Source organism: Salvelinus sp. IW2-2015, linkage group LG17 (genome assembly GCF_002910315.2).
Source record: "Salvelinus sp. IW2-2015 linkage group LG17, ASM291031v2, whole genome shotgun sequence".
Lineage (NCBI taxonomy): Eukaryota > Metazoa > Chordata > Actinopteri > Salmoniformes > Salmonidae > Salvelinus > Salvelinus sp. IW2-2015.
In genome coordinates this window covers 14,322,838-14,333,104 of record NC_036857.1, presented here as the reverse complement: position 1 = coordinate 14,333,104, position 10,267 = coordinate 14,322,838, and the positions used below count along the sequence as shown (strand labels likewise).

The 10,267-nt window shown below is 49.2% G+C and overlaps 1 protein-coding gene across 1 annotated transcript in view; it reads right to left on the bottom strand.

Moving 5' to 3' along the window:
• Window positions 1-10,267, bottom strand: part of bsna (bassoon presynaptic cytomatrix protein a) — a 32,456-nt gene that overhangs the window by 8,976 nt on the left and 13,213 nt on the right. Inside the window, exons 4-9 of the mRNA XM_024006662.2 lie at window positions 10,058-10,181; window positions 4,918-7,351; window positions 3,541-4,376; window positions 2,129-2,234; window positions 520-651; window positions 314-369 (exon numbers count right to left, since the gene is read on the bottom strand). Of these exons, the coding sequence (XP_023862430.2) occupies window positions 329-369; window positions 520-651; window positions 2,129-2,234; window positions 3,541-4,376; window positions 4,918-7,351; window positions 10,058-10,181 (3,673 nt within the window). The 3' untranslated portion in view covers window positions 314-328. The remainder of the gene's footprint in view (window positions 1-313; window positions 370-519; window positions 652-2,128; window positions 2,235-3,540; window positions 4,377-4,917; window positions 7,352-10,057; window positions 10,182-10,267) is intronic.

Below are 10,267 nucleotides of genomic sequence, written 5' to 3'. Positions count from 1 at the left end.
ACGTCCTCCATAACATTTACAGACACCTGAAATCACACGACGGTGAGTCACCTACTTGTTACTTACTGAGGTGAGCTGTCATGCTGTTATAAAATCCTAGTTCAGGACTCAGGAGAGACACTCAAACCTGCACAAAGTGCACTTAAGACCTCCAAAAATGGCACAAAGTGGTTTGGGGAGAGAACCGAACCACCCACACACAGTGGGGAAAGGAATATCATGAGGTACAGTGGTTCTGTCTATAGCCGAGCACACTGTCATCTCCCAGGCTGTGTTAAGGCTTTCTACTCGGTAGTGCCAGGTGAACACTTACCCTCATCTCAACACCTCACCACAACGAGGTGAACTTCTTGCCGAAACCGGAGATAGCTGATGGATGAAGATAGACACATGGAGGAAGATAGATAGACAAATGGATAAACAGAGAGAGAGACAGACAGGTGTGATTAAGCACATTTTAACAATTAGAATGCATTAGAGTCTGAGTAAAAACATGGAGTCTGAACTCCAGCAGGGCACCTTCTCCTAGTTTTCCTGCTGCCTCCGCAGGGTTTCCTGGTAGGACCTTGGAGAGGAGACTCTCCCCCTCCATCCCAGGTTGACCCGCTGCCGCGCTCCCAATGCCACCGGGTCTAGGGGCGGCCTTGGAGCCTGCAGGATGGAGGGAGAGGGGAGGAAGAGGAAGAGGGATGATGATTAGAAAGACATTCTTTATAATCCAGTTGATGCCATACTCTGTTTTCGTGCACACTATCACAACAGTCTGAAGCCAGTGTATTTATCAGGAGATGAATGCATCAGATTTACACCTCACCTCAAAAGGCCACACAGGTTTACACACTGACTCTGACCCTGGTGTCTATTTCCACAACACAACTGTCTATGCAGCTGTCAGTGAGGTGAAGGTGATGGGACTGTATAGACTACTAGAGCATGTGAACACAGACCCAATTGAGACATGACATGGAAATGAACCTTCCCTCTCTGTTTCCTGAGTTAAGATTATACATCAGCTTCCCAGGGCCTTCTCAGGATTAATCGATGTGATTAAACAGGACACCCATGATACCTGATTACGTAACACTCTGATCGTTTGCATGTGTGCGTCTGTCTGTCTGTCTGTCTGTCTGTCTGTCTGTCTGTCTGTCTGTCTGTCTGTCTGTCTGTCTGTCTGTCTGTCTGTCTGTCTGTCTGTCTGTCTGTCTGTCTGTCTGTCTGTCTGTCTGTCTGTCTGTCGTCTGTCTGTCTGTCTGTCTGTCTGTCTGTCTGTCTGTCTGTCTGTCTGTCTGTCTGTCTGTCTGTCTGTCTGTCTGTCTGTCTGTCCTGTCTGTCTGTCTGTCTGTCTGTCTGTTCTGTGCTGCTTGTCTCTGTCTGTCTGTCTGTCTGTCTGTCTGTCTGTCTGTACTGTCTGTCTGTCTGTCTGTCGTTGTCTGTCTGTTCCTTCTGTCTGTTGTCTGTCTGTCTGTCTGTCTGTCTGTCTGTCTGTCTGTCTCGTTCTGTCTGCTTTGTCTGTCTGTCTGTCTGTCTGTCTGTCTGTCTGTCTTTGGTCGTCTTCTGTCTGTGCTGTCTGTCTGTCTGTCTGTCTGTCTGTCTTCTGTCTGTCTGTCTGTCTCCTGTCTTGTGCTGTCTGTCTGTCTGTCTGTGTCTGTCTGTCTGTCTGTCTGTCTGTCGCTGTCTGCGTCTGTCTGTCTGTCTGTCTGTCTGTCTGTCTGTCTGTCTGTCTGTCTGTCTGTCTGTCTGTTCTGTCTGTCTGTCTGTCTGTCTGTCTGTCTGTCTGTCTGTCTGTCTGTCTGTCTGTCTGTCTGTCTGTCTGTCTGTCTGTCTGTCTGTCTGTCGCTCGCAAGGGTGTCAAACTCGTCCCAAGTAGGGCCTGAGTGTCTGCAGGTTTTGTTCTTTCCTTTCAATTAAGACCTAGACAACCAGGTGAGGCGAGTTCCTTACTAATTAGTGACCTTAATTCATCAATCAAGTGCAAGGGAGGAACGAAAACCTGCACACACTCGGCCCTCCTTGGACTGAGTTTGACACATGTTCTAATGCCTAGGAGAGTACAAGTGTACTAATCCCTCTCAGTGAAATGTTCAGTGTGTGGAGCAGCAGCAGTGTGGATGCAGGCAGGGATACTTACCTATTCCTGTGAGTGGGGGTTGAGGTGTTTTTGCAGGCTGGGCCGCCCCTCCTATGACAGCTTTGGCCCCTATGGCAGTCACAGGGGGTGTGTTTGCGACAGGTGCCTGTTGGAAGAGAGAGACAGAGCGATGAGGAACACGATGGTTGAAGTTGGCAAACTGACTGTATACCATTTATTCTGTTCTGATGCAGATATAAGATTACCCTTATATCATGGCGACCCCTGCTGTAATATCCCATGCCAAAACTTCATTTGACAGACATATTGAGAATGATGAGTATTAGCAATTAGCAAGAGATCGTTTCCTCCCTGCCAACCAACCAGCTGTGCATCTAAACGTGCATCGTGAATTACAAACTGGGAATATGATCTCTGTAACGGGTTATTGGGAAAAATATAACGTATCTAATTAGCTTAGCATTGTGGACGTTTGACAAATAATCACACATGATCTGTTTTGCATTCACTCTACCCTGTGAATGGATGCAATGCTCCACAATTTAGCCTTTTAAATCAATGATTTTGAATCACTCAATGGGCCATTCAGAGAGAACAGGCACCGTAGACAGTTCAAATCAATGTGGGACAGGATGAATGTGAATTAATATGATTTCCTGACAACTGCATTTCCATTTCACATAATAATAATCATACAAACTCTGTGTCCAATCTTCCCACTGTTTGTCCCACCTGCCTGTATTCCCCTCTGATTTCCATAATGCCTCAATATAAGTGTCAAAATACCCTAAAGATGTATATAAAAATCTGACGCAATACCAAGTATGTCGTCAGTATAGGCTACAGCATAAAGATCCTAGAATTCCTATAATACAGGATTTCTATGGGCTACAGTAGAGCATTATATGTAAAACACAACACATAGTCGAAAGACTTTACACATTGTATAGTTGTGTATATTACAAACAAGGTGCTGTATTCAGAGACATAACAAAACAAAGGGAATGGAAGGATTGAGAATGATTTGCAGCGGAAGACATTTTGGGGGATGAATCTCTCTCCTCCATTTGAGTGGAATAGACAGAGGCTGTTACACTGCCACTATCTACAGCCACAGTGCTAATCACAATACTAGATAAGGTCTTCCAACAGGGTTTCACACACTGAAATAAAACCTCCTCTCAGAGTGATGTGCTAGGCCTTATCAGAGAGACAGAGGGAGAGAGGGGGTGGAGAGGGAGATGGAGAGAGCAAGATAGAAATGGGGGACGGTAGAAGAGAGAGGAAGAGGAGAGGGAGAGAGGCAACCAAACACCTCTAATGATGTCAATGCGTTAAATAATCATCTACATACATTTACAGTGATTCTCATTATAATTCATACATTTCCAATCTAGTGCCACTGACTGTAACTACACTTGTACTGTACTAAGTCATAATCCTGTACTCACCACAGTTGGTGGCAGTTGCCCCAGTGCGCCTCCTGCCTGTGGCTGGCGACTGGCCTGACCAGGACCAAGCTGACCAGGCTTCGCCTGTAGACCCTGCTGGGCTTGGCCCGGGCCCAGAGGCTGCTGGCCCCCAGGAGTGGTGCCTGCAGGGATGGTGCCTGTCTGCCGTGCCGCCGAGGTCTGGGGCTGCTGCTGCAGCTGGGTGCGTTGGCCTGGCTGCAGCCCGTCCTGCTGGGAGGTAGGACCCTGTCCCCTGGAGCCAGGAGGCCCACTGGTGGAGCCCTGCCCACGTCCAGAGCTGCCCTGGCCCCTGGAGGTAGAGGAAGTGTAGCCCTGGAGGTCCTGCTGCTTCCTGGAGGAAGTCCGCCCATCGTGAGAGGACGAGGACTTGGTGGAGCGGCCCTGGCTGTGGTGGTGGCCCGAGGGGTCCCTGGAGTAGTCTGACGAGTGATACCCCCCCTGGGAGCGGGTGTCGCCCCTCTTTCCCGACGAGGACAACTGGCGGGAGTCGTGGCGCATGGACGGGTCTTTGGGATGGCCCTTGGAGGAGCGAGCGGAGCGGGGCTCGTCCGAGTGGCGGGACGTAGAGGAGTGTCTCCCGGAGCTGCCGCTGCCGTGGGGGCGGTGGTCCCGCGAGGAGGAGTGACGGGCTTGGCCATACTCGTCCTGGGGCCACAGGTCCTCCTCTGTGGGCTCCTCGTAGTCGTGGTAGGTGTGCTTGACGTGGCGGCTGCGGCCGGACGAGGAGTGGCCTCCACTGCCGTAGTGACGGGAGCCGGAGCGCAGGTCCCTGGGCTTCTCAAACCAGTCTGTCTCCTCTTGGCCAAGATTGTAGGCTTTGGAAACCAAGAGCAGATCACAGTCAATCTCCAAGTCTGACGGCGACAGAGGCATGCAGACTGAGGCCATGCAAAAGAAGAACGGGAAGGAGAGAATAGAAAGAGAAAGGAAAACAAAAAAACTAAAGAGAAGTCAAGATTTACACCCATGCATAATGCGAAAACAAGACACACATAAAAAAAGAAAACAAATGTAAAACACTGATGAAAGAAAATCACAAAATAAGTTCATCACATCAAGTAAATGAAACAACTTTCACAATAAGACGGTATTGTGTGAAAAAAAGTTGTGCATCTCAGAATAACATGCAAGTGAAAAGAAAGTGACGAACTAAGTGAAGAAACTGGACGTGGCTGCTCATGCAGACAGCGCAGACAGCAGTCAGTCAGTCGGGACGTGAGCAGCCAGAATGCGCCTTGAGACACAACACCAGCACAGCATGCAACGACTCTCTCTCTTTCTCTCATCTAGCCTTATCTCTGGTTGGGTGGGGGATAATTATTCGTGGGTAGAGACTGGCATTCAGCACCCATTTACCTTCACTGTCCGAAACAGCGCAATGCATATCGTCTATAATGTAAGAATTGTCGGGTTTGTAGACGTGTGTCCGGGGCAAGTCTCTCATGTGATCCTGCACGTCAGGCATGGAGTGGCTGGAGCCGTACTGGCCATAATACTGACTACTACGGCTGTCGTACAGCTCTGGGCCCAGAGAGGAGGCCCTCACATGAACACCCATGGGGCTGAGAGGGCTCTCCTCCGACGAATACTGAGAGCGCATGGGGGGTCTGCCCCGGCTATAGCTCGCCCTGTATGATGAGCGCTCCCTGTCCCCATCTCTCTCGTAGGAGCGGCTGCGGTAGCCGGCGTAGTCCTGGGATGAGATCTTGTCCATGCCGTAGCCCGTGGAGCGCGAACGGCCCGAGGTGTAGTACATGCGCTCCTCCGGATAGGAGTATCTCTTCTGCTCGTAGGCGCTCTTCCTCAGGCCGTGTGCCATGTCGTCCTGCAGCTTCCTGGGCCGCGACGCCACGCTGAAGCTGCCGCCGCCCGACGTGCTTGCGGCGTAGGAGGCCAGGTCTGCCTCCACGTCGCGTGCTTCCTCGATGGGGGAGAACTTGGAGATCTTCTGCTCCCCGCCTTGCTTGCGGTGTTTGCTGCGCTTGGAGGACATGACGGCCGGAGCCAGGCTCTTGGAGGCGTGCCTCTGGACGCCGGTGCGCTGTGCGCCGTGTTTGGTGTAGTCGTCATAGTAATAGGAGGACCCCCCACCCATGCTAGTGCTGCTGCTGCCCACTACTCGGCCGTATGTGTCTGACCCTCGCGGGTGGTAACTGCTCTTACCCCTGCTTTGGTGCTCGTACAGGTCTTCCTCCCTGGTCAGCTCGTCCTCCGGCCTGCCGTAGGAGCTTCCTCCTCTCGCCGGACCGCTCTCCCCTGTGTAGCGTCCACCGTGGCCGTCGCTCCGGTGCATGTCCGCTGTGCCGCCCAGGCCCTCCTTGGTCAGCTCGCTGATGTCATCGCACATGACGTAGTTCCTTGGGACATTCTGCTCCAGGCTTGCGGGGCCATAGAGACCGTCCTGCGCATAGGTAGAGGGGCTGTCAACTGAGTGCAGACGGTCAGATGGAGTGCCGTGGCCGTAGCTGTTGGCCACTGTCGCAGTGTATTGGCCGTAGGAGCTGGCTGTAGTGGTGGTGTAGCCGTAGGTGTTAGCTGTGGTGGTGGTATACTGGCCATACGTACTGGCCGGGGTGGAAGTGTACTGCTGCCCGTATGTGTTGGATACTGTCGTGGTGTACTGGCCATATGTACTGGAGACTGCCGTAGAGTATGGCCCATAAGTGTTGACCATGGTGGTACCACCAGTATACTGTCCGTATGGGGGTGCCCCACTGGAGGAGGAGTAGATAGTGTCTTGGGCCGTGGTGGTCACCCCTACAGTGGGGTTGCTTACGACCTCATAATTGGTGGGCATCTTGTGCTCCAGGTCAGCCAGCGAGGTCTGTCTCGGTCTCTGGTGGACAGTGAGGATGTCTACCTGGGGCTGGTAGGGAGTGATCTGCCCAGGGCCAGCTGGGTAGGACACCTGACTGGGGTATGGAGAGGTGTGGGTGGGGTAGGGAGGTTGGCCAGGCTGGGCATGCTGGAATCCCTGGTGGCTAGGCTGTTGCTGTTGCTGAGGCAGTGGGTGCACACCCTGCTCTATCGGGTAGGGGAGATGGCTCTGTGGGAATGTGTGGGAGGAGAAGGACTGGGTCTGGTAGGATGGGGGAGGATGTTGGGTCTGCAGGGGGGTGGGCTGGGGGAGAGCCGCTGCCTGGGACACTGAAGGGTAGGGKGGCTGGTTGAAGGCTGCRGTCTGRTAAGGGGTGCCRGGCTGGGGWGCTGGAGCTGGCTGGCTCWGGSKGTGGTAKGACTGGTAGGAGACGAAGGAGGAGRTKGGAGGRAACTGGGCGGCTGTGTTGARGTCGCTGGTGWACTGGCTCAGTGGTGCTGTGCTSGGTCTGGTCAGCACCCCGTTGCTCTCGTAGGAAGCTACMGCSGCCGCCAGCCGCAGGTTATTCAGCTCGCTGTCTGACATGTAGTCTCGCGGGTCGCCCATGCAGCGYAGRTAGGCCAKATCCCTCCTCTCCCTCTCCTTCACCAGGGTTTCCTTGCGCTGATGAATGCCCAGCTCCAGGTAGCGCAGCTTGGCATCAATCTCCTTCTCCTCCTCCTCCAGCTCCTGCTGCTGCTTGCGGAGCTTGGTGGACTCCTGCTCCACGGCCTTCAGCTCGTGGGTGAGGTCCTTCAGCAGGCTGGCTTTGGCTGCCAGACCTGGCCTGGTCCCGGCCCTCAGGGAGGGCACGGAGGGCATGTACATCTGGGGGAGGGCCGGAGTGACAATGGGGAGGTGGCTTTCCTCTGGAGGGGGGCTGGGCAGGGTCCTCTTCACCTTCCTCAGGGCGCTCTGCTGCAGGGCGGCCAGCTGCAGGGAGACAGGGGGCAGGGCCATGAGAGCAAGGGTTAGGGAAAGAGCTTGCACAACAGAGCATTACACATGTGACATAGATATGTATTGTTCCTCAAGGGCGATACGAAATACAAGGTACATTCTTAAAGTGTGATTATACATTACTTAATGTGCCTGTGCAAAAGAGAAAAGCAATAAACAAATTGCTGTAAACTGAAACTTGATAAATACTGTATCAATATTTTTGCTACCTTAAATGGCATTGCTACAGTTACAAATGTCTATAATTTAACATTTCCACTAACATTTCTCTATTATGTTACATCCTCAGCCATGCCACAACTGTGCACGCAGCACTAAGTGGGCACAGAATAAAACTTAGTGGTAATTAAATTTAGATTCCATTGGGAGTCAAATTAATCACAGCCAGAGTCTCAAGAAAGGCCTGGGAAGATAGCCCCAGTATCTGTCAGCAACATGAATGTTTAATTAACTATGACCATTTCATAAAGATGCTCCCACAATAGAAGTTCTACATAAACTCAGCAAACGTTTTACAATCATGCACTTCTCTTCAGCAATTCTAGCATCATCTATGAGTAGGGTATAAAATAAATTCCCCTCCACTCTTAAATCGCCTTCAAATCCTCAATATTTATGAAATCAACCAACTTCAAGTCTGTTTTTTGTCTTCCAATTCCAAATGAATCTACTCCCTGTATATTTTCAAATGCTATTCAAATTCAAAACACAGGTTTATCATTACTCTACAAGAACTGCCACAGATCTCCACACCCCTTTATTCCCGTACAAGATTAGGTCAATTCTCCATCACCTACAGAGGTCCGTTTTTTAACAGTCTCCTTGACCACCTCAAATACCATATCAGCTCCTTCAACAACTCCATTGAATAATTTCCTGCCTATCAGTCACTTATTTTGATTATGCATTTTACTTGAATGTCTTTTTTCTCTCTCTCCCCCCTCCCCCAAATCATGAAGTTTACCTTTTTCTTTGTGTAAATCTCCAATTATTTGTTTATTAGTCTTAAAAATCAGGATACTTTTTTTGGTTTGGTTTTATTCTATAAATATTTGAAAGAGGGAGGTGCCTTACAAGCCTCTCAGTTGTTTTTTTTAACCTCGACTGTTCTTTCCAGTTGCCTTTTAAACTCATCATATTATTTAGTATTTTCTTGTGTGAAAAATAATTAACAAAGAAAGCATTATTCCCAAATACGACAGATGGTCACTTAAATTTCGGAATTGTTTCAATCTGTATATAGGGGAGACAAACATCAATACGAAATTTGCCACTTGAGCAAAAGTAACAAACAGCTGGAGTTAGTTTTAGATGAATGGAGATATTATTGACAGCATTTGCCTATGATGATATTCAAAATTGCCAAAAAACATCAATAACTTTTCAATGTAGAGATCATTTGACTGTGTTCACTTAAGCTGTGCATTAGTAAGATGTTGGAGGACATACGTCTATGGTGCTTTTTGAAACTAGAGCTCTATCACAGTGTAACTGTGTGTAAATTGTGTTGTGTGTTTTGTGTTGAGTATACACTCTTAAAAGTAAAGGAGCCTGGAAAAACCTTTCGGGGTTCTATAAATTGCCTCTCCGGGAACCTTTCCAGTTGAAAAAGGTTCCTCGAGGAACCCCTATGTAAAGGATAAAACAAGAACCTTTTTGTGATGAGAGAGGTTCAATTTAGAGCCTTTTTAAATATATATTATAGAGGTGGCAGACTATCAGAAGATTGAAGGCGTGGCTTTCACATAGTTATTTTGGGCCACCCGTTAGAGTAAATGTAATTCCTGTTCATGAAGTTAAGTTTGTACACTGCAAATTAAAATGTTTCTTGAACATTTATGCATATTACATAATCTATTATAATATTAACATTGCTGATTACATATAGTAATAAAATGGTATCTATTCCAGTTTTGGGATTTGCACATGCTCTTGAGGAACTCATACGCCACTGTAAGGCTTATTGAAGCTACAAAATTGTCAGTGTTCAACCTGAACATGTGATGACAATACAACAGAACAGATTAACAGGAATTACATTTACTTCCACGGGTGGCCTAACAAGATCTATCTGAAAGCCATACCCTTACTAARCCACTCYTCCAGTCCAGGGTTCCTCCAGGAACATTACATTGAAACATTAAAGCAGTGGTGTCAAACTCATTCCATGGAGGACCTAGTGTCTGCTGGGTTTTTGGGTTTTCCTTTTAATTAAGACCTAGACAACCAGGTGAGAGGAGTTCCTTACTAATGAGTGACTTTAATTCATCAATCAAGTACAAGAGAGCAGTGAAAACAGACACTCGGCCCTCCGTGGAATGATTTTGACACATGCATTAAAGGTTCCTCCAAGAGCTCCTCAATTTACCAAGGGTGCGAATATAAACCATTGACTAGCAATGGTTCCTTGAAGTACTGCAGGGATTCCTTGAGGATCTCCAGGGTTCCTCGAGTCACCACTAATTCTAAGAGTGTAGCATCGCATGGTAATGCACTGTATGTTTATGGGGCCATATTTTCATATTATGCTGCCAATTTGATACATACTACAGTAGAATGCATACAGTACTTAACAGTAAAAAGACAACTGTCCATGTGATCTTGCGATTTCAGTCTTTCAGTCTCTGCATGTGTACAGAAATAGCTGTTGAGGATCAAAGGATTGACCTTATGACCTACCTGGCTCTGAAGAGCTTGCTGCTGGTACAGGTTTAGCCTGGCCTTGGTGTGCTCATCTGTAGTGGGGCTTAGGGGCTTGGGGTCTGACATGGACCTCTGTGTGCTCTTAATGGGCCGGGGCATGCTGGGGTGGCGCTGGGGCGACTCGACCGTGTAGGCTTTCTGCTGGGGGGTGACGTGGGCCTTGTTCAGCCCGCCGGTGGAGAGGGA